We start from the raw sequence: 24,784 nt of genomic DNA, 5'->3' as shown, positions 1-24,784 counted from the left end.
TATAAATAATATTTGTGCCTCCCAAAAAAAAAAAAAAAGTACCTAATCCCTTCTAATATAAATAGATATGCTATTCCTAAAAAAAAAAACACCAAAAAAAACATGTTAAAATTTTTTTTTATTGTTTTCACCCTCCAAAGTGTGGCGGATTGAAAATGACGAATTTGCTGTCTAAAAGCACTGCTGTCGAATTTCCAAACTTGAATTGAATATGCTTTGGTCGAATTGCAGCACTTGTATCATTGCAGAAAAGTCGAATTTGCAAAAATTCGAAATTCAAAAAGTCGAATTTTGAAAGTCCGTTTTTTGGTCGGAAAGCACTGAATTGCATAGGCGAATTTTTTTTTTGGGGCGAAAATGACCCGAAATTCGACAATTTCGGGAATTCGACCGCAATTGCATATACCCCTGTGACTGTAGAGCAATTTAATCATGCTTGGGATAGGCATATGAATATCCTTACAAAGAATTAAGGTTCAAAAAGGGTTGAGATTACCTAAAGGATAAAAAAAAAAAGGGGCAGACTAGATAGGCCAAGTGGTTCTTATCTGCCGTCAAATTCTATGTTACTTGCCAGTCTGCATTCCACCACTGACTTCCAATTTGTGTTCCACACACATGATTTTCAGTGTGTTTTCCACCGTCGGCCATTATGTGTTCCACCCATGTGAGTAATCTGCCATATGCTCTGTGCATACTCTGACACAACGCCAGTAAGCCCCATAATAATATATACACGCATGCATCCATGGCCCATCAAGGTGGTTCAGTCTATACCAAAAACATTAGCATTACTGACTTTTAAAGGTGTATATACTTAATATCGGTTTATAGTAAAATTACAGGCAAAACTGCTTGGATCGCCCCCAATAAAAGTCCCACTTTCCATACTAGTGAAACAGTTCTATAAAAAGTGCATCATTAGTATACATATACCTAAAATACATATATGAAACCAAGGTGGGGGATATGAAAAAAAGACCTTTCCCACCAAAAATACAACAACAAAAAATAGAATAAATTAAAACAGAAATTATTGGAAGAATTATTAGCGTGTAAGGATCCCGGTTGGTTTCAATGTAATAAAAACATTTTAGTTGATTGGACAGTGTTAGTCCCACTGGACTAAATGAACAATCTATCTATCCAGTGGGCTTCTGTTTGTAGCAACATCTTACCTCTGTCACCACCCCGTAGAGGTTTTGCTTTGTGATTAATAATCATATACTTGAAGCTTGCACAATTTTGTTGATCGTATAATACAGGCCACGGTGGTGAGGATGTCTAGTTATGTGAAGGACACGACACGTTTTTGTGTGATGCATGACTGGTATATTAATGTTGACTCTACATCTGACCTGGAGGTCATTGTTAATGGCCAATTGCCATAGGGTGGTATTTTAATTTGTTTAGAAATAGGGATGGATTCTTCCTCCTGTAGTTGCTGAGCAGTACATTTCTACAATGATATATTGCATTGGGAGTTTTACTTTAGTATCACCCCAAATAATATTTGTGTTTGTTATAAGCACTACAGAAATAAATAGAATATGTATTGACTCCAAGTTGGACTTCACAGTGGCTGAGTGGATTTAGGTGTTCTTGAATGAAATCTAATTTATATGAGGGGATGTGTCTCTAAAGTGAACACATGGTACATATAAGCTTAGGAGTAGCAGCAGCAGCCTGTCACCAGAGTAAACAAGTTTTACTGGTCACTTGTGTAATGGCTGATTTAGGAACACTGTGCAGGTCCATGAATTAGTGGTGGTCATAAAAACATCAGGATCAGAGTGATATTGTATTTTAGTAACCCATGAGACTGCAGAAAGTGCAGATTCACTTACCCATTTATACAGTAACCTATATTGAACTCCTGGGAAAAGAGTAGAAGAGCAGACTGGGAACATGACAAGCACACGTTTCATGTGGATAATTTCCCATACTCTGTTTTAGTGGTGTCCTGTTAGCTGCAGTACACTTGGTTTTTACACTGTTGTCACTCAGTAATTTCTTTTACGAACAACAGGACTTTGTTTTGCATACATATGTGTCCTCAGACACAATTGCTGTAGTAGCGGCAAACATCCCTTGATGTCTTTTTCGCTCGAATGTACGTCTTAGTAGCAATGCAAAGTGTTCACGAAACTGCACTGATTTAATATGCAATATTTTTATAACTGTGTGCGACGGAGTCTGGGTCTGCATATGAAGTGCTGTGATACACCATGCTGCACTTTTTTTCACGACAAGTTCTGTTTTGCTTCGCATACAGATTCAGACTCTGTCGTGCACAGATGTAAAAGTGTCACTTTACAAAAGTAATCAGAACAGTCTGTTGAAGCTGATTTGTCAAAGGCATGTTGGAGGCCTTATCATCTGGGACGCGGTAAATCTGGGTCTGCACTTCATCCTGCAGTACCTGGATTCGCCAGGAGTCTATGCGAGGGTCCTGTTTGTGGGCTTCATCTCTGCATTCAATACCATCATCCTTGGACTGCTGCAATCGAAGATGCACTGCTTAGGTGTCCCCGAAACGCTATGCTCCTGGGTGGTGAACTTCTTAACGGATAGAGAACAGCGAGTCAGGATGGGGAAATTTTATGTCTGGGGTTAGGACTACTAGTACGGGTGCACCCCAGGGGTGTGTTCTTTCTCCCTTCCTCTTCTCTCTACACCAACGACTGCTCTTCCACAAACACATCTGTGAAACTTCTTAAATTTGCGGATGACACCTTACTAATTGGTCTCATTACGGATGGGGAGGAGTCTGCTTACAGGAAGGAGGTTGAGAGGCTAGTCACCTGGTGTGGTTGACTTCAGGAAACACCCCCTTACACTCTCCCCACTAACAATTGCGGACAATACGGTAACGGTGGTAGGATCCTTCAGATTTCTAGGTTCCACAATAGCTAAGGATCTGAGGTGGAAGACTAACATCAATGGCATTGTGGGAAAAGCCCAGCAGAGGTTGTACTTCTTACGACAACTTAGGAAGTTCAAACTGCCGCAGGAACTTCTGATCCTCTTTTACTGGGCAATTATTCAATCTGTTCTCTGCGCCTCGATAATAGTCTGGTTTGGCTTGGCCCAACCCATGACCGTAACAGACTACAGCAAATCGTAAAGGTAGTGGAAAAAATCATAGGGACAAACCTCCCAGCAATTGAGGATATCTATCGGTCAAGGGTCACGAAGCGGGCGGGAAAGATCATTGACGACCACTCCCACCCCGCTCACGTCCTGTTCCGTCGGCTGCCATCTGGCAGACGGTACAGCTTGAGGCAGGCGAGAACTGCTAGACACGGGAACAATTTCTTCCCCCAAGCAGCTATCTTGGTTAATTTGATAACTGCCTAGCCCATTTCATGTCATAAACGTAACATGTACTCAAGTACACGTCATGCTTCTCTTCCCTATGTTATGTCATGTGTTGTATCTTGTCTGAGAGCTGTGGTCATCGGAAACTAATTCCTTGTGTATTATGTACTGATATACTTGGCAATAAACTGATTCTGATTCTATCATTAGGCAGGGAATGCCAACAGCAGACATTTCATATGGAATAGTACAGGTTCTCTTGTTATATATTTATTAAATTAGGCATTTAGCCAGTTTTATCAACTGGTTTTGACTTGTCAATGTTGCATCACTACAGATGTGTTCTCATACATCTTTCCTCAATACGTCACAAAGTGGGAGATGCCTGGCGTGAATGAGCTGACAGGTCCCGTGCAACTCCGTTAGTGTTGGGCATCTTTTTTTGCCGAAAAATGCATCTTATTTGCATCATTAAGACGCACAAGCAGACTCTGCTGATTAAAATGATATGCAGCATGCCTATATTGTGTGCAACTGTATCTGCATAATAAATGGTACGTAGCATTTCGTATGCAGATACATTCGCAGTCGCACAAAGAATATAGGCATGCTGCATATAATTTTATTCACCAAAAGCTGCTTGTACATCCTATTTGCATCGTTTTGCAAACAAGACTCATGTTAATGGAAAAAGTTGCACAAAAAGATGCTCTGCACTATCATTAAAAGAAAGACTGTTTAACATGCTGGGGAGCTAGTTGTAAGTGGACACATCTGTACCATTAAATGATCCATGGCCAACTAGAAAGGGAAAGCACACATTAAAAAGAGGAAGAACCCTAAAAAAAGCTTTAACATCACAAACTGTAAATGAGTGATTGTTAATGAATGTTAGAACACTTTGATCTGTCACCACAGATGTTTCACCAGATTATATATTAAGTGTCTTTATTTGAAATTCTAGACACTTAAGGGTAATTATTCTGGTTTTCAAAGACAAATGTGTTTTTGTTATACTGGTTTTATATATTGCACTATTTTTGTTTGTGAGAAAACTTAAGGCATCGATGAGTAAGGATGTCCCAACACCAAACAGGTAACCATTCTTCTAAGTAAAATTAGTTCCTACAGACATGTTTGGTTACAGAGGTTTAACAGCATGATCAGAAGTAAAATATATGGAATGATCTGCTAATTGGATGACTGCTGATTTATTTTTTTAACAGAGTAAGGAGCAGCTGCTTCAAGCCGACCTGCAATTTCCTGTGTCTCAGCTTGCTACAAAGGTACGTCTCATTCTAGTTGACTTGAATCCATTTTTCTGAACTATTAATTTTCCATTTCATATAAAAACAGCAGCAAGTAGCACGCTTTCACCTTTTATTTTCTTATTCTGTGTCTCATGGTATGACACCTAGAATAACTAATGATGGATCTTGTTTTTTGTCACATAAATGATGCGATTACACCATCCCCTACGTAGATTCCATTAATCTTTAGCATTCCAGCATTCCAGTGCCATCACTATGTAGTGGGCAGAGTAAATACCACGTGGTCAGGCTCACTATAGTGTGATTGCAGCATTTCAGTGCAATGTCTGTGTAGTGGATGCAGTCAATATACCGTCTGTCGGGATCCAGGCATTCAGGAGACCAACGCAGGAATCCCGATAGACGGTGAAATACCTACGCCCGGAATCCCAGCAAACACAGGGTATTCCCACTTGGTTGTTGGATTCACGCCACCAACTGAGTGGGAATAGAACCTGTGGCAAGTTAAGCTAGCCACAGGGCCCAATGTGTGTGAGTGTAGCGTGCCCCCGAGGGGACTCGCTGCTGCAGTTCTGGCAGATGGGCATCCCGTCTGCTGGGATATCATATGTATCCCCTATGTAGTGGGCAAGGTAAGTACCGCATGGTCAGGCTCCCTATAGTGTGATTGCAGCATTTTAGTAAACAATGTGCCTTTTTCTCATTCTATTTAGCTTTCCCTATTTGTCTTTCAAAGATAATTAAATTCAGGATGAAGGATTAATCATAGTTATAATTGTGAGTTTTCACAAAAACCGTTGTAGTTCTTTGCCCTGAACACATTTAGATATTATAGAGGGCCTAATTCAAACCTGATCACAGTAGCAAAATTGTTCTCTAATTGTCAAAACCTTGGGGTAAATTTACTAAGGTGGGAGATTTTTAGAACTGGTGATGTTGCCCATGGCAACCAATCAGATTCTACTTACCATTTATCTAGCTACTTCTAGCAGATAATAGATATAATCTGATTGGTTGCTATGGGCAACATCACCAGTTCTAAAAATCTCCCACCTTCGTAAATTTACCCCCATGTTGCACTGCAGGTGGGGCAGATATATGGTGGCCAATCCCGGGATCGCGGGATCCCGGGATTTAGAGTCAAAAACGTCCAGAATTGGAAGCTCAGCGTTGAGCGTCCACAGAACGCCCAGACGCTACCCGGCTTCCTTCTTCTGGCTCCCCAGCGCAGCATGAGAGGTCACGCTGCGCCATCACATGCCTCTGGGAGCCGCCAGGAGAGAGCGGAGGATGTTCCCCACCCGCCTGCCCCTGGTATATGGTGAGTTATGTGGGCGGGGCGAGGGGGCGGCCACATAGTTAAAAGCGGATTGGCCATTTTTCAATCCCGATACCCGGGATTGAAAAAATGGCCGGGATTGGCTTCCCTAGGCAGATATAACATGTGCAGAGAGAGTTAGATTTGGGTGGATTATATTGTTTCTGTGCTGGGTAAATACTGGCTGCTTTATTTTTACACTGCAATTTAGATTTCAGTTTAAACACACCCCATCCAAATCTAATCCTCTCTGCACATGTTATATTTGCCCCACCTGCAGTGCACATAAAACCATGTGCATTAGAGAACAATTTTGCTGCTGCGATCATGTCTGAATTAGGCCCAGAGTCAAGCAGTGCCAATGTTTGCGTAATTTGGTGATTGATTTTTTTTTATTTTTATTTTTATTTTGCCATTGCTAATGCGCCTTAATACTTGAAAAGTCATGTGGCACATGCGTCCTGTGCGGGATCGATTGAGCCACTTGGGAACGGGGATTAAACTAGCTGTGGGTTTACCAATTAATAAGCCTTTTCCCTGCGTGGAAACCCAGTGATTACGCATAAACAGTGGAATCTAATGGGTTTCCCAGTGTGTCAAAATGCAGAATCTGCATTTTAAAAATCCTGTCTCTGGTGGTGTAATTAACTGTCGGATATACCCTGTGGCTAATTTAATTTCCCCCCTTGGACCCTTGAATGCATTGAGCATTTCTGGGCAGAGACTGAGAGGTGGCTGTTCAGTCACACAAAGAGCTTACATCTTATGGGCGTGTTATTGGAGGGTTGCGGGTGTGCTTCAGGAGTGGTTTCATAGCTAGATACTTAAGGGTCTATTTACTAAGCCTTTTATGGAGGTTAAGTGGACAGAGATAAAATACCAGCCAATCAGCTACTAACTGTCATTTCTCAAACACAGCCTGTGGTATGGCAGTTAGGATCTGGTTGGATGGTACTTTATCTCCGTCGACTTTATCTCCATCCAAGGCTTAATAAATAGACCCCTTAATCATGTGAATTGGAGACCATACTCTGACACAGATTCTGCACCCAGCATGGGGCTGGTGCAAGTCCTGATGGGGCTTCTGTTGGTTGCGATTGTAGCTATTTATACCAGTGGCGTGCGGTGAGGTCAGTGGCTGGTGAGGCACTGCAACCATAATGTCCACCGAGTCGTGTTGATGACCACTACCGCCGCCGAGCCAATGCCCCCTACCACGCCCAAGCCTGCTACCGCCACTCTCTTTGCTTGCGCCAAAGGCACACGTGTTCCTGGAAAAGTGGGCATGGTCTTGCAATGAGGGTGTTGCCTAACAACAAGGGGCATGGCCTCAATGGTAATGCTGTATCCGTATGACCAGGAGAGGGTAATGCCTTGGAAAGGCAGAGGGTGACAGGAGGGACTGAAGTACTAAGTGGTGTGCCGCAAGGCTCAGTATTAGTACCGCTATTGTTCAATATTTTCATTAACGACCTAACAGAAGGTCTAGAGAGCATGGTGTCAATTTTTGCAGATGATACCAAATTGTGTAAAGTTATAAATGCGGAGGGGGATGCTGAGTCGCTTCAGAAGGCCTTACAGTAGTTAAATTAGAAGCTTGGGCAGCGAAATGGAGAATGCGCTTCAATACAGACAAGTGTAAGGTAATGCACTGTGGTAACAAGAACAAAAATAACACCTACCTACTAAATGGGGTAAAATTAGGGGATTCTGTATTGTAAAAGGACTTAGGTGTCCTCATAGATAGCAAACTAAGCAGCAGTACCCAAAGTAGGACTGCAGCAAAGAAGGCTAATAAGATATTAGCATGCATAAAACGGGGAATTGATGCTAGGGACGAGAGTATTATACTCCCGTTATATAAATTACTTGTGAGGCCACACCTTGAATACTGTGTACAATTCTGGGCACCTTACTACAAAAAGGATATCCTGGAGCTAGAAAAGGTTCAAAGGCGGGCAACCAAACTAATTGAGGGTATGGAGACGTTGGAATACGAGGAAAGGCTTGCAAGACTAGGCATGTTTACACTGGAAAAGAGGAGATTAAGAGGGGACATGATCAACATTTACAAATATATAAGGGGACAATTTACAGATCTTGCGCAGGACCTGTTTTTGGTTAGATCAACACAGAGAACTCGTGGACACTCACTCAGGTTAGAGGAGTGGAGATTCCGCACAATACGGCGTAAAGGCTTTTTTACGGTAAGGACGATACGCGTTTGGAATTCCTGCCTGAGGGAGTTGTAATGGCCGACTCAGTCAACACCTTTAAGAATGGGTTAGATAAATTCCTAATGGATAAGGATATCCAGGGTTACGGGGCATAGTCACGCACTATGGTTATTATAAAAAAGAGGGGTAAAACGTAACGGCAGTCATCAACTTCAGTCAAAATTTTATACAAAATAATCGTGCATAGAAGACCACAAATAGGTTGAACTCGATGGACAATTGTCTTTTTTCAACCTTAGATACTATGTTACTATGTTGGAGATGGTGATGGGGAGACAGTGATGCAGGGGAGATGCAGTGGGTGACAGGGAGAGGATGATGGAGAGAGGGTGTGGGTGACATGGAAAGGATGACATCAGAGAGAGGATGACAGGAAGAGGGTAACACCAGGGAGAGTTTGACAGCAGTGGGTGACAGGGGGATGGTGATACCAGCGAGCTGTTGACAGGAAGAGGGTGATGCCAGGGAGAGGGTGACAGCAGTCGATGCCAACTGTACTCTGTTGGCAGTATAGCATAGAATATAAGCGTACAGCCCTGTCCCCAGTGAGCTTAGGTCATGTCAAATTGAAGTACCTGCGACTCTTCCCCGCAAACCCCAGTCAGCCACCGCTGCAACCGGTAACAGAGAGAGGAAATCACAAAACTGCTCCTTGTTGCGGGGCTGCTCGTCATTTAGCGCTTCCTAGCTCCACCTGTACAGGGCCGCAGACTGCTGGGGTTACTGCTCTGTTATCAGAGCTCCAGGTGTGGCTGGGAGCAGGGCTGGTGCATGGTGACACTGCACCCTAGGCTACATTTTAGCCTACCACCCATCCTCCCTCAAAATATATACCCCAACCCCTATATATGTTTCTCTGACGTCCTAGTGGATGCTGGGAACTCCGTAAGGACCATGGGGAATAGACTGGCTCCGCAGGAGACTGGGCACTCTTAAAAGGAAGATTAGGTACTATATCTGGTGTGCACTGGCTCCTCCCTCTATGCCCCTCCTCCAGACATCAGTTAGAATCTGTGCCCGGCCAGAGCTGGATGCACTTAGTGGGCTCTCCTGAGCTCACTAGAAAAGAAAGTATTTGTTAGGTTTTATATTTTCAGTGAGATCTGCTGGCAACAGACTCACTGCTACGAGGGACTGAGGGGAGAGAAGCAAACCTACCTGCTTGCAGCTAGCTTGTGCTTCTAAGGCTACTGGACACCATTAGCTCCAGAGGGATTGAACACAGGGCCCGACCTCGATCGTCCGTTCCCGGAGCCGCGCCGCCGACCCCCTTGCAGAGCCAGAAGACGGAAGATAAAGATGAAAAACGGCGGCTGCTGTGCGCCATTGCTCCCATAGCACACCACATACTCCGGTCACTGTTGGGTGCTGGGGGGGGGGGGGGGGGGGCCCTGGGCTGCAATTAGTTTACCTTTTGGCACAAATAGCACATAATACAGTGTATAACACTGTATATGTGCAAAAACCCCCGCCATTAACATTATAAAAAGCGGGAGAAGCCCGCCGCTGAAGGGGCGGGGCTATCTTCCTCAGCACAGTCAGCACCATTTTCTCTTCACAGCTCCGCTGGAAGGACTCTCCCCAGGCTCTCCCCTGCAGTATCCAGTACAACAAGGGTAAAAAAGAGAGGGGGGGCACATAAATTTAGGCGCAAATTGGTCTTAATAAGCAGCTATTGGGAAAAATCACTCAGTATAGTGATAATCCCTGTGTTATATAGCGCTGTGGTGTGTGCTGGCATACTCTCTCTCTGTCTCCCCAAAGGACTTTGTGGGGTCCTGTCCTCAGTCAGAGCATTCCCTGTGTGTGTCGGTACGGCTGTGTCGACATGTTTGATGTGGAGGGCTACGTGGAGGTCGGAGCAGGAGCCGATAAGTGTGATGTCGCCCCCTACGGGGCCGACACCGGAGTGGATGGATATGTGGAAGGTATTAACTCTTTACATAAAAGGTTTGATGACGTAACAGCCTTGGGACAGCCGGCATCTCAGCCCGCGCCTGCCCAGGCGTCTCAGAGGCCATCAGGGGCTCAAAAACGCCCGCTAGCTCAGATGGCAGACACAGATGTCGACACGGAGTCTGACTCCAGTGTAGACGAGGACGAGACAAATGTACAGTCCACAAGGGCCATCCGATGCATGATTACGGCAATTAAAAATGTGTTGCACATTTCTGACATTAACCCGGTTACCACTAAAAAGGGTATTATGTTTGGGGAGAAAAAGCAGCTAGTGACTTTTCCCCCATCTGATGAATTAAATGAATTGTGTGAAGAAGCGTGGTGTGATTTCTAAGAGGTTACTGATGGCGTACCCTTTCCCGCCAACGGATAGGTTACGCTGGGAGACATCCCCTAGGGTGGACAAGGCGCTCACACGATTATCTAAAAGGGTGGCACTGCCGTCTCAGGATACGGCCGCCCTAAAGGAGCCTGCAGATAGAAAGCAGGAGGCTATCCTGAAGTCTGTATATACACACTCAGGTACTATACTGAGACCTGCTATTGCTTCAGCATGGATGTGTAGTGCTGCAGCAGCATGGTCTGATACCCTGTCAGACAACATTGATACCCTCGACAGGGATGCTATTTTGCTAACCATAGAGCATATAAAGGACGTTGTCTTGTATATGAGGGATGCACAGAGGGACATTTGCCGGCTGGCATCTAGAATTAATGCAATGTCCATTTCTGCCAGGAGAGTATTATGGACTCGGCAGTGGACAGGTGATGCTGATTCTAAAAAGCACATGGAGGTTTTGCCTTATAAGGGTGAGGAATTGTTTGGGGACGGTCTCTCGGACCTCGTATCCACAGCAACAGCTGGGAAGTCGACTTTTTTACCTCAGGTTTCCTCACAGCCTAAGAAAGCACCGTATTTTCAAGTACAGTCCTTTCGGCCTCAGAAAGGCAAGCGGGTCAGAGGCGCATCCTTTCTGCCCAGAGGCAGGGGTAGAGGGAAAAAGCTGCACCAGACAGCCAGTTCCCAGGAACAAAAATCCTCCCCTGCTTCCACTAAGTCCACCGCATGACGCTGGGGCTCCACAGGTGGAGCCAGGTGCGGTGGGGGCGCGTCTCCGGAACTTCAGCGACCAGTGGGTTCGCTCACAGGTGGATCTCTGGGTTCTATAAGTGGTATCTCAGGGATACATGCTGGAGTTCGAGGCGACTCCCCCTCGCCGTTACCTCAAATCAGCCTTGCCAGCGGCTCCCAGGGAAAGGGAGGTAGTGCTGGCGGCTATTCACAAGCTGTACCTTCAGCAGGTGATAATCAAGGTTCCCCTCCTTCAACAGGGACGGGGTTACTATTCCACAATGTTTGTGGTACCGAAACCAGACGGTTCGGTGAGACCCATTCTAAATTTGAAATCCTTGAACACTTATGTAAGGAAGTTCAAGTTCAAAATGGAATCGCTCAGGGCGGTTATTGCAAGCCTGGAAGAGGGGGATTTTATGGTGTCGCTGGACATCAAGGACGCTTATCTGCATGTCCCCATTTACCCACCTCACCAGGAGTACCTCAGGTTTTTGGTACAGGACTGTCATAACCAATTCCAGACGTTGCCGTTTGGTCTGTCCACGGCACCGAGGGTATTTACCAAGGTAATGGCCGAAATGATGATACTCCTTCGGAAGAAGGGAGTTATAATTATCCCGTACTTGGACGATCTCCTTATAAAGGCGAGGTCCAAGGAGCAGTTGTTAGTCAACGTAGCACTATCTCGAGAAGTGCTGCAACAGCACCGCTGGATTCTGAATATCCCAAAGTCGCAGCTGATTCCTGCGACGCGTCTGCTGTTCTTGGGCATGATTCTGGACACAGAACAGAAGAAGGTGTTTCTCCCGGTGGAGAAGGCCCAGGAATTGTCATCTCTGGTCAGGGACCTCCTGAAACCAAAACAGGTGTCGGTGCATCACTGCACGCGAGTCCTGGGAAAGATGGTAGCTTCTTACGAAGCAATTCCCTTCGGCAGGTTCCATGCAAGGATCTTTCAGTGGGATCTGTTAGACAAGTGGTCCGGATCGCATCTTCAGATGCATCGGCTGATCACCCTGTCCCCGAGGGCCAGGGTGTCTCTGCTGTGGTGGCTGCAGAAGGCTCATCTTCTCGAGGGCCGCAGATTCGGCATACAGGACTGGGTCTTGGTGACCACAGATGCAAGCCTCCGAGGTTGGGGGGCAGTCACTCAGGGAAGGAACTTCCAAGGACTGTGGTCAAGTCAGGAGACTTCCCTTCACATAAATATTCTGGAACTAAGGGCCATTTACAACGCCCTGAGTCAAGCAGAACCCCTGCTTCAAAACCAACCGGTGCTGATTGTCAGACAACATCACGGCGGTCGCCCATGTAAACAGACAGGGCGGCACAAGAAGCAGGATGGCGATGGCAGAAGCCACAAGGATTCTCCGATGGGCAGAGAATCACGTGCTAGCACTGTCAGCAGTGTTCATTCCGGGAGTGGACAACTGGGAAGCAGACTTCCTCAGCAGGCACGACCTCCACCCGGGAGAGTGGGGACTTCATCCAGAAGTCTTCATTCTGATTGTAAATCGTTGGGAACGACCACAGGTAGACATGATGGCGTCCCGTCTCAACAAAAAGCTAGAAAAATATTGCGCCAGGTCAAGGGACACTCAGGCGATAGCTGTGGACGCACTAGTGACACCGTGGGTGTACCTGTCGGTTTATGTGTTCCCTCCTCTTCCTCTCATACCCAAGGTACTGAGGATTGTAAGAAAGAGAGGAGTAAGAACTATACTCATCGTTCCGGATTGGACAAGAAGAAATTGGTACCCAGAACTACAAGAAATGATCTCAGAGGACCCATGGCCTCTGCCTCTCAGACAGGACCTGTTACAACAGGGGCCCTGTCTGTTCCAAGACTTACCGCGGCTGCGTTTGACGGCATGGCGGTTGAACGCCGGATCCTAACGGAAAAGGGCATTCCAGATGAAGTGATTCCTACGCTGATAAAGGCTAGGAAAGACGTGACAGCACAACATTATCACCGTATATGGCGAAAATATGTTGCTTGGTCTGAGGCCAGGAAGGCCCCTACGGAAGAATTCCAGCTGGGTCGATTCCTGCACTTCCTACAGTCAGGAGTGACAATGGGCCTAAAATTAGGATCCATAAAGGTCCAGATTTCGGCCCTATCCCTTTTTCTCTCAAAAAGAACTGGCTTCACTGCCTGAAGTTCAGACGTTTGTTAAGGGAGTGCTGCATATTCAGCCCCCTTTTGTGCCTCCAGTGGCACCTTGGGATCTTAACGTTGTGTTGGATTTCCTGAAATCCCACTGGTATGAGCCACTTAAGACCGTGGAGCTAAAATATCTCACGTGGAAAGTGGTCATGCTATTGGCCTTAGCTTCGGCTAGGCGTGTGTCAGAATTGGCGGCTTTGTCATGTAAAAGCCCTTATCTGATCTTCCATATGGACAGGGCAGAATTGAGGACTCGTCCCCAATTTCTCCCTAAGGTGGTATCAGCGTTTCATTTGAACCAACCTATTGTGGTGCCTGCGGCTACTAGGGACTTGGAGGACTTCAAGTTACTAGATGAGTCAGGGCTTTGAAAATATATATAGCCAGGACGGCTGGAGTCAGGAAAACTCACTCGCTGTTTATCCTGCATGCGCCCAACAAGCTGGGTGCTCCTGCTTCAAAGCAAACTATTGCGCGCTAGATCTGTAGCACGATTCAGCAAGCTCATTCTGCGGCAGGATTGCCGCATCCTAAATCAGTAAAAGCCCATTCCACAAGGAAGGTGGGCTCTTCTTGGGCGGCTGCCCGAGGGGTCTCGGCTTTACAGCTTTGCCGAGCGGCTACTTGGTCGGGTTCAAACACATTTGCTAAGTTCTACAAGTTTGATACCCTGGCTGAGGAGGACCTTGCCTTTGCTCATTCGGTGCTGCAGAGTCATCCGCACTCTTCCGCCTGTTTGGGAGCTTTTGTATAATCCCCATGGTCCTTACGGAGTTCCCAGCATCCACTACGGACTACGAGAAATAGAATTACCGGTGAGTAAATTCTTATATATATATATATATATATATATATATAAAACATCTACCCACCCCAGATACTTACCTTTGATTGTGGATAGGTTGCCGTCTCTATTCCCTGGTTCACCCCACAGAGCTGGATGGGCAGGAATCAGATCTTCCCAACTAGAGCAGTGAGTGGGCGGAGCCTCAGGAGTGGACGGAGAAAGGACATATAGATGCAGGCGATTGGTGGCTGGTCCCGGGGAAGGGAGCAGCCATGCACAGGTAGGGTAGGGGCAGGCATCGGGCACTGCTGCTGCTGGCTGTGCTGCAGCAGACATGTCAGATTGTGACCTGTCTGCATTCACAGCCAGACAGCAGCTGAAAGGGGTGGGGGCAGCGGCTGCAGCTTACAGCATCCAGCGCCACCGCACATATTTAGTAAAATAAGGGGGGGGGGGGTGCCTATGTAAATAATAATCACATAAATTCCTAGACTATGGAGGGGCACGTGTCTCAGTGCTCCCTCAGACTCCACCACTGCCACTGGCCAGTCACATCTGCCTGTGACAGGGGCGTGCTTTCATATGGCCTGAAAGCACGCCCCCTCCAAAGCGGCACTGCTGTTAGGTGCCGCTTCTGCTGCTTTTTCTAATGAGCTTTTACTGCCCCCCCGCTTCCGGCCCTTTATACTGACAGCGGGAGGCACAGAGAGTGGTGCCTCCAACACACATTTAAAACCGTTTTAACACACAAAAAAATGATTAAAATAATAACAATGCTAAAGCAGTTACTTATGGCACAGAACATGTGTCATAAGTATCTTTTGTATTATTTTAATCATTAATGACAGGGGAGGCACTGCCTCCCTTGACTGCATGTCCCTGGTTTATACTAGCATTAGCATAAAGTCACAGACACGACTATGACAAAAGTATCAAGTCTTACTAAGATACTGTGGAACAACAGACCCAAGACTCATAATTCACTTGCAATAAGCCACAGTCCTCTACATAATTTAGGACAATGACAGTCGGTCAAAATTACTGTTTTGGTTGTTTAGTGTGGTGGTTTATCCTTCTCATAAGCCTGTAACAGTGTGTTCCAGGATTACATTTGCACATCTATGTAGTTTGTTTTAGCATGCTGTAATCTTATTGTTTTTGATCACTTTGTATTTTGCAGTACCTTATTTTATAATCTTGCCTTCATTGTTTTCTGTAAACAATATACTGTAATGCCTTCCCCCCCTGCAATGTGGCAGATCTGGTCATGGAGCTTTTTCCTTTCTATAAATATTCTGGGTTTTAAAAAAATTTGTTATGGTGTTCGTGCTTCCCCCTTATTATGGTTCTAAAGGTCTTTTTTTTTTCTTGCAGCATCATAATAACTTGTATTTCTTTTATGGATCGTTCATAATGATTTCATGTTAGTTTAAGCCTACCAATTCCAATTGCAGATCCTAAAGTGAACAGTACAGACTAACTCCTACACTACACATTCACAGGTCTTCTTTGTGTGCACAATCAGTGCAACAGCAAGTACCTACAGTACAGAATATCTTACATGGCAGCCAATTGTACCAATAAGCAGCTCAGCTAAAATTAGTGGAATGAACAAAAAGTATAACTATTCTAAAACCGTAAACAAACCTATGCACTTGTAACCATACATGAAAGTTCTGGTACTTGTTACCTTGTATGAAAATAGTTTTTATGACACACTCTACCATTACTTGGAAAAGGTACTGTAAATGAAGGTTCATGACCCTAATCATAAGGAACTCATTTGATTTCTGGAGTTGACGAGTGAACTCCAGAGTTCTCCCCTGGGCTTTTTCATGCGTGCACCACCCAACTGCCATTCTGTTCCAATCTCCGTGATGGACAGCCAGTGATTGAGGCAGCAGGCACCAGTCATCATCAGATCTCTCCCAGTCACCGTCCGTCCCACTTCTCATCAAATCCCTCCCATTTAATTGTCCCACATCGCATTAATTCCCGGTAACACTTCCTTGCAGACAGTTAGAGAGTTAGAGTGCAGATGTGCTCTCCATATGTACCTCATATTGTTAAGCACTTTTCAGTGCTTAAAGTGCAAATATGTCATCAGTGCCACACTATATTTCAGTCCTCTCACAGATTTTCTTCTGCCTCTATCTTGGGGACACTTCTTAACTATTGAATGTAGTGGGGGTGGAGGAACTAGCACTTAATAGGTTAATTTTTTTTTGTTTATGTGCTTCTCCCCTCCAACTTCTTCCTATTAACCCCCCCCCCCCCCCCCAAAAAAAAAAAAAAAGTGCCGAAAGAGTAGGTCAGCACCAGGTTATCTAGTATTTTTTATTATTAATATTCCTTTTTCCAACTCATCCTCTCTACTTACCTTTAAATGCCAGCAGCCTGGTGGCCTCACCCTAGGGCTGCTTTGTAGCTCCATTGCAGGGCTCCAGGATGGAGGTGGGTGACCTTGGTGGCCTGAAAAAAGGTGGGTGTGATGGGGTCACCCTACTGTGCTGAGCGGCTGGAATTTGCAGTCATGCAGCAGAGGCCACTCTCAGGAACGGGTATGACTAGGTATGGACCCACTGCCAAGACACGCGCTGAGGTGGATGACCGATGGGGGGGCGGGGGGGGGGGGGGCAGCAGCATTGATCGTGGTCAGAGTGGATACACAGTGGGAGTCTGAGAGGGCGCCAGGCAGTGAAGGAAGCATTCAGGGCGCCAGGAGACACTGCCGGGACAGGAAGATAGAGAAGCTCCAGGAGAGTCTGGTGCTTTCTTTATGCAAACATAGCTGCCGGCCCTTATCGATGTCAACCGCCAGCAGGAAGTGCATTCAGACCAGACCACCCTGTCTAGTGAAAGGTGAGGTCGCTGGATCTACACCTACAGGCTTCTCTCACCCTGAGATATCCAGGGTTACACTTGGGTAAGGCTGACCATCAGGCAGCCCAAAGGAGATGCAGGAGGGGTATGTCGAACACTTGAAAGTAGGATCAGTGATTACTGCTGTGAAAGTCCTCTCCACCAATTCCTCTCAGGAACTTCACATAACTCAGACTTCAAGTATTTTTTCTATGTATGTATGTATGCTGCGTAATACTCCATATAATAATATTGCCTTTGTGAAATTATCTCCTTATTTGTTTTTGTTTTTTTGTCTATTAAAATGTATGCAAAGGAATAGTTCCAAGACTAAACCTGGAAGAGGGAAATCTAACATCTGTTTTGTACATGTTATCAAGCTAAATTACATAGTTGTGACCTGAAGGCTCGCTGTGCTGCCTTCAAGGACACTTATGAGCTGTGACTGGTTGCCGAGTTTCTGGATTGCTCTGGGAAAGAACTTGTTTGCCCTGGGTCTGTGGCTGTATTGATAGCTTCAATTATGCAAGAGGAATAGTCACATTTTATGTCCAGCAAGAGAGCAGATACCCAGATAGTTTCATCTAGGATGGACCACACAGAGGTGTTTTCATGTAGGTCCAGGACCATTATTTCCTTAATTTTCACAATCTGATTTGTTGGCTGAACCAGGGCTAAATTCTAATAAGAAATTTCAGTTCCCAGGCAGATTGCCTTCAATTTATCTGATACCTAACAGCAAAATAACCTATAGAGACCAGGTGCAGAGAGTGGATGTTCCTGTAATTTGTTTTTCCAAAGGCCACTGTTCTCTCTATTCTTGATGGTTCCTCCTTAACCGCTTGCCTGGCATGGTCGCATCGTTTGCAACCACACCAGGCAGTGCGTTATCTGATCTGGTCGCAAATGATGAGAAGATAATCTTCCTGCAGCCACCACTCACTGAAAGACATCCTGGCCCCTCTGCCTTCCTGCACCCTCCTCCAGTGTCTGCTGTGCTGCCGATCACTGCTGATTGGTCAGCATGGCAGAACCCCTCACCCCCCCCCCCCCCTCCATCTGGTAGCTGAACAGAGGAGCAGCCTTCCAGAAATTGTAAAGCGGCTGGGGAAATCAAAGTCAAAATGGTTTCCTATGTTCCGATGATGGTGGTCCGATGTTTGAAAAAACAATATTTCTCTGACGTCCTAGTGGATGCTGGGAACTCCGTAAGGACCATGGGGAATAGCGGCTCCGCAGGAGACTGGGCACAAAAGTAAAAGCTTTTAGGTCACCTGGTGTGCACTGGCTCCTCCCCCTATGACCCTCCTCCAAGCCTCAGTTAGATTTTTGTGCCCGGCCGAGAAGGGTGCATGCTAGGTAGCTCTCCAGAGCTGCTTAGAGTAAAAGTTTTAAATAGGTTTTTTATTTTCAGTGAGACCTGCTGGCAACAGGCTCACTGCATCGTGGGACTAAGGGGAGAAGAAGCGAACTCACCTGACTGCAAAGTGGATTGGGCTTCTTGGCTACTGGACATTAGCTCCAGAAGGACGATCACAGGTTCAGCCTGGATGGGTCCCGGAGCCGCGCCGCCGGCCCCCTTACAGAGCCAGAAGAGCGAAGAGGTCCGGAAAAATCGGCGGCAGAAGACGTTCCTGTCTTCAATAAGGTAGCGCACAGCACTGCAGCTGTGCGCCATTGCTCTCAGCACACTTCACACTCCGGTCACTGAGGGTGCAGGGCGCTGGGGGGGAGCGCCCTGAGACGCAATAAAACATGTTTAAACCTTATATGGCTAAAGAAATACATCACATATAGCTCCTGGGCTATATGGATGCATTTCACCCCTGCCAGTTTTCCTAAAAAAAGCGGGAGAAAAGGCCGCCGTGAAGGGGGCGGAGCCTATCTCCTCAGCACACAAGCGCCATTTTCCCTCACAGTTCCGCTGGAAGGAAGGCTCCCTGACTCTCCCCTGCAGTCCTGCTACAGAATCAGGGTAAAACAAGAGAGGGGGGGCACTAATTGGCAGAAAATACATATACAGCAGCTATAGAAGGGAGAAACACTTATATAAGGTTATCCCTGCATATATATAGCGCTCTGGTGTGTGCTGGCAAACTCTCCCTCTGTCTCCCCAAAGGGCTCGTGGGGTCCTGTCCTCTATCAGAGCATTCCCTGTGTGTGTGCTGTGTGTCGGTACGATTGTGTCGACATGTATGAGGAGGAAAATGATGTGGAGGCGGAGCAATTGCCTGTAATAGTGATGTCACCCCCTAGGGAGTCGACACCTGACTGGATGGTCGTATGGAAGGAATTACGTGACCGTGTCAGCACTTTGCAACATGAGACAGCCGGCAAATCAGTTAGTGCCTGTCCAGGCGTCTCAAACACCGTCAGGGGCTCTAAAGCGCCCGTTACCTCAGATGGTCGACACAGACCCAGACACGGATACTGACTCCAGTGTCGACGGTGACGAGACAAACGTAATGTCCAGTAGGGCCACACGTTACATGATCACGGCAATGAAGGAGGCTTTGAACATTTCTGATACTACAAGTACCACAAAAAAGGGTATTATGTGGGGTGTGAAAAAACTACCCATAGTTTTTCCTGAATCAGATGAATTAAATGAGGTGTGTGACAAAGCGTGGGTTTCCCCCGATAAAAAACTGCTGATTTCTAATAAATTATTGGCATTATACCCTTTCCCGCCAGAGGTTAGGGCGCGTTGGGAAACACCCCCTAGGGTAGATAAGGCGCTCACACGCTTATCAAAACAAGTGGCGTTACCGTCTCCTGATACGGCCGCCCTCAAGGAACCAGCTGATAGAAAGCTGGAAAATATCCTAAAAGGTATATACACACATACTGGTGTTATACTACGACCAGCAATCGCCTCAGCCTGGATGTGCAGTGCTGGAGTGGCTTGGTCGGATTCCCTGACTGAAAATATTGATACCCTGGATAGGGACAGTATATTATTGACTATAGAGCATTTAAAGGATGCATTACTATATATGCGAGATGCACAGAGGGATATTTGCACCCTGGCATCAAGAGTAAGTGCGTTGTCCATTTCTGCCAGAAGAAGTTTATGGACACGACAGTGGTCAGGTGATGCGGATTCAAAGCGGCATATGGAAGTTTTGCCGTATAAAGGGGAGGAGTTATTTGGGGTCGGTCTATCAGACCTGGTGGCCACGGCGACGGCTGGGAAATCCACCTTTTTACCCCAGGTCACCTCTCAGCAGAAAAAGACACCGTCTTTTCAAACTCAGTCCTTTCGTCCCCATAAGGGCAAGCGGGCAAAAGGCCACTCATTTCTGCCCCGGGGCAGAGGAAGGGGAAAAAGACTGCAGCAAGCAGCCTCTTCCCAGGATCAGAAGCCCTCCCCCGCTTCTGCCAAGTCTTCAGCATGACGCTGGGGCTTTACAAGCGGACTCAGGCACGGTGGGGGCCCGTCTCAAAAATTTCAACGCGCAGTGGGCTCACTCGCAAGTGGACCCCTGGATCCTGCAGGTAGTATCACAGGGGTACAAACTGGAATTTGAGACGTCTCCCCCTCGCCGGTTCCTGAAGTCTGCTCTACCAACGTCTCCCTCCGACAGGGAGGCAGTATTGGAAGCTATTCACAAGCTGTATTCCCAGCAGGTGATAATCAAGGTACCCCTCCTACAACAGGGAAAAGGGGTATTATTCCACGCTGTTTGTGGTACCGAAGCCGGACGGCTCGGTGAGACCGATTTTAAATCTGAAATCATTGAACACTTACATAAAAAGGTTCAAATTCAAGATGGAATCACTCAGAGCAGTGATAGCGAACCTGGAAGAAGGGGACTATATGGTGTCTCTGGACATCAAAGATGCTTATCTCCATGTCCCAATCTACCCTTCTCACCAAGGGTACCTCAGGTTTGTGGTACAGAACTGTCATTATCAGTTTCAGACGCTGCCGTTTGGGTTGTCCACGGCACCACGGGTCTTTACCAAGGTAATGGCCGAAATGATGATTCTTCTTCGAAGAAAAGGCGTCTTAATTATCCCTTACTTGGACGATCTCCTGATAAGGGCAAGGTCCAGGGAACAGTTAGAGGTCGGAGTAGCACTATCTCAGGTGGTGCTACGTCAGCACGGGTGGATTCTAAATATTCCAAAATCGCAGCTGATTCCAACAACACGTCTGCTGTTCCTAGGGATGATTCTGGACACAGTCTAGAAAAAGGTGTTTCTCCCGGAGGAGAAGGCCAGGGAGTTATCCGAGCTAGTCAGGAACCTCCTGAAACCAGGACAAGTGTCAGTGCATCAATGCACAAGGGTCCTGGGAAAGATGGTGGCTTCTTACGAAGCGATTCCATTCGGAAGATTCCATGCAAGAACGTTTCAGTGGGATCTGCTGGACAAATGGTCCGGATCGCATCTTCAGATGCATCAGCGGATAACCCTATCTCCAAGGACAAGGGTGTCTCTCCTGTGGTGGTTGCAGAGTGCTCATCTTCTAGAGGGCCGCAGATTCGGCATTCAGGACTGGATTCTGGTGACCACGGATGCCAGCCTGAGAGGCTGGGGAGCAGTCACACAGGGAAGAAACTTCCAGGGCTTGTGGTCAAGCATGGAAACGTCTCTTCACATAAATATCCTGGAACTAAGGGCAATTTACAATGCCCTAAGTCAAGCAAGGCCTCTGCTTCAGGGTCAGTCGGTTTTGATCCAATCGGACAACATCACGGCAGTCGCCCACGTAAACAGACAGGGCGGCACAAGAAGCAGGAGGGCATTCCGGGAGTGGACAACTGGGAAGCAGACTTCCTCAGCAGACACGACCTCCACCCGGGGGAGTGGGGACTTCACCCAGAAGTCTTCCACGTGATTGTAAACCGTTGGGAAAAACCAAAGGTGGACATGATGGCGTCTCGTCTCAACAAGAAACTAGACAGATATTGCGCCAGGTCAAGGGACCCTAAGGCAATAGCGGTGGACGCTCTGGTAACACCGTGGGTGTACCAGTCAGTGTATGTGTTCCCTCCTCTGCCTCTCATACCCAAAGTACTGAGAATCATAAGAAGGAGAGGAGTAACAACTATACTCGTGGCTCCGGATTGGCCAAGAAGGACTTGGTACCCGGAACTTCAAGAGATGCTCACGGAGGACCCGTGGCCTCTACCTCTCAGAAAGGACCTGCTCCAGCAGGGACCTTGTCTGTTCCAAGACTTACAGCGGCTGCGTTTGACGGCATGGAGGTTGAACGCCGGATCCTGAAGGAAAAAGGCATTCCAGATGAAGTCATCCCTACCCTGGTCAAGGCCAGAAAGGATGTAACCGCAAAACATTATCACCGCATTTGGCGGAAATATGTTGCGTGGTGTGAGGCCAAGAAGGCCCCTACAGAGGAATTTCAACTGGGTCGTTTCCTGCATTTCCTGCAAACAGGACTATCTATGGGCCTAAAATTAGGGTCCATTAAGGTTCAAATTTCGGCCCTGTCAATCTTCTTCCAAAAAGAACTGGCTTCAGTGCCTGAAGTTCAGACGTTTGTCAAAGGGGTACTGCATATACAGCCTCCTTTTGTGCCTCCAGTGGCACCTTGGGATCTCAATGTAGTGTTGAGTCTCCTAAAATCACATTGGTTTGAACCACTCACCACTGTGGAATTGAAATATCTCACATGGAAAGTGGTCATGCTGTTAGCCCTAACTTCAGCCAGGCGTGTCTCTGAATTGGCGGCTTTATCATATAAAAGCCCTTACCTAATTTTTCATTCAGACAGGGCAGAACTGAGGACTCGCCCTCAATTTCTCCCTAAGGTGGTTTCAGCGTTTCACATGAACCAGCCTATTGTGGTACCTGCGGCTACTAGGGACTTGGAGGACTCCAAGTTGCTGGACGTAGTCAGGGCCCTGAAAATATATGTTTCCAGGACGGCTGGAGTCAGAAAATCTGACTCGCTGTTTATCCTGTATGCACCCAACAAGCTGGGTGCTCCTGCTTCTAAGCAGACGATTGCTCGTTGGATTTGTAGTACAATTCAGCTTGCACATTCTGTGGCAGGCCTGCCACAGCCAAAATCTGTAAAAGCCCATTCCACAAGGAAAGTGGGCTCATCTTGGGCGGCTGCCCGAGGGGTCTCGGCTTTACAACTTTGCCGAGCAGCTACTTGGTCAGGGGCAAACACGTTTGCTAAATTTTACAAATTCGATACCCTGGCTGAGGAGGACCTGGAGTTCTCTCATTCGGTGCTGCAGAGTCATCCGCACTCTCCCGCCAGTTTGGGAGCTTTGGTATAATCCCCATGGTCCTTACGGAGTTCCCAGCATCCACTAGGACGTCAGAGAAAATAAGAATTTACTTACCGATAATTCTATTTCTCATAGTCCGTAGTGGATGCTGGGCGCCCATCCCAAGTGCGGATTGTCTGCAATACTTGTATATAGTTATTGTTACAAAAATCGGGTTGTTTATTGTTGTGAGCCATCTTTTCAGAGGCTCCTACGTTTATCATACTGTTAACTGGGTTCAGATCACAAGTTGTACGGTGTGATTGGTGTGGCTGGTATGAGTCTTACCCGGGATTCAAGATCCTTACTTATTATGTACGCTCGTCCGGGCACAGTATCCTAACTGAGGCTTGGAGGAGGGTCATAGGGGGAGGAGCCAGTGCACACCAGGTGACCTAAAAGCTTTTACTTATGTGCCCAGTCTCCTGCGGAGCCGCTATTCCCCATGGTCCTTACGGAGTTCCCAGCATCCACTACGGACTATGAGAAATAGAATTATCGGTAAGTAATTCTTATTTATATATATATATATATATATATATATATATATATATATATATATATATATCTATATATATATATATATATATATCAGCACCGGTATTATTACTTTCTTGAAAGGTGTGCTGCCTGAATATTGTGCTAGCTAATATATATATATATATATATATATATATATATATATATATATATATATTCAGGATAGCCTCCTGCTTCTATCAGCAGGCTCCTTTAAGGCGGCCGTATCCTGAGACGGCAGTGCCACCTTTTTTGACAAGCGTGTGAGCGCCTTATCCACCCTAGGGGACGTCTCCCAACGTAACCTGTCCTTTGGCGGGAAAGGGTACGCCATCAGTAACTTTTTAGAAATCACTATTTTCTTATCGGGGGAAACCCCACGCTTCTTCACACACTTTATTCAATTCATCTGATGGGGGAAAAACCACTGGATGCTTTTTCTCCCCAATATATAATACCCTTTTCTCTGACGTCCTAGTGGATGCTGGGAACTCCGTAAGGACCATGGGGAATAGACTGGCTCCGCAGGAGACTGGGCACTCTAAAAGAAAGATTAGGAACTATCTGGTGTGCACTGGCTCCTCCCTCTATGCCCCTCCTCCAGACCTCAGTTAGATTTCTGTGCCTGGCCGAGCTGGATGCACACTAGGGGCTCTCCTGAGCTCCTAGAAAGAAAGTATATGTTAGGTTTTTTATTTTACAGTGAGACCTGCTGGCAACAGGCTCACTGCAACGAGGGACTAAGGGGAGAAGAAGCGAACCTACCTGCTTGCAGCTAGCTTGGGCTTCTTAGGCTACTGGACACCATTAGCTCCAGAGGGATCGACCGCAGGACCCGTCCTTGGTGTTCGTTCCCGGAGCCGCGCCGCCGTCCCCCTTACAGAGCCAGAAGCATGAAGATGGTCCGGAAAATCGGCGGCAGAAGACTTCAGTCTTCACCAAGGTAGCGCACAGCACTGCAGCTGTGCGCCATTGCTCCTCATACACACTTCACACTCCGGTCACTGAGGGTGCAGG

The 24,784-nt window shown here is 46.7% G+C and overlaps 1 protein-coding gene across 3 annotated transcripts in view; it reads left to right on the top strand.

Moving 5' to 3' along the window:
- The window catches only part of TDRP (testis development related protein), a 242,268-nt gene that overhangs the window by 149,600 nt on the left and 67,884 nt on the right, over positions 1-24,784 (top strand). For 2 of the 3 annotated variants that reach the window (XM_063916654.1, XM_063916656.1), the window contains exon 3: positions 4,548-4,607. The exons of the other annotated variant lie outside the window; for it this stretch is intronic. In XM_063916654.1, the coding sequence (XP_063772724.1) occupies positions 4,548-4,607 (60 nt within the window). The remainder of the gene's footprint in view (positions 1-4,547; positions 4,608-24,784) is intronic. 3 annotated transcript variants of the gene reach the window in all.

This window comes from Pseudophryne corroboree, chromosome 4 (assembly GCF_028390025.1).
Source record: "Pseudophryne corroboree isolate aPseCor3 chromosome 4, aPseCor3.hap2, whole genome shotgun sequence".
NCBI classification, from domain to species: Eukaryota; Metazoa; Chordata; class Amphibia; order Anura; family Myobatrachidae; genus Pseudophryne; species Pseudophryne corroboree.
This window is presented reverse-complemented; position numbering and strand designations above follow the sequence as displayed.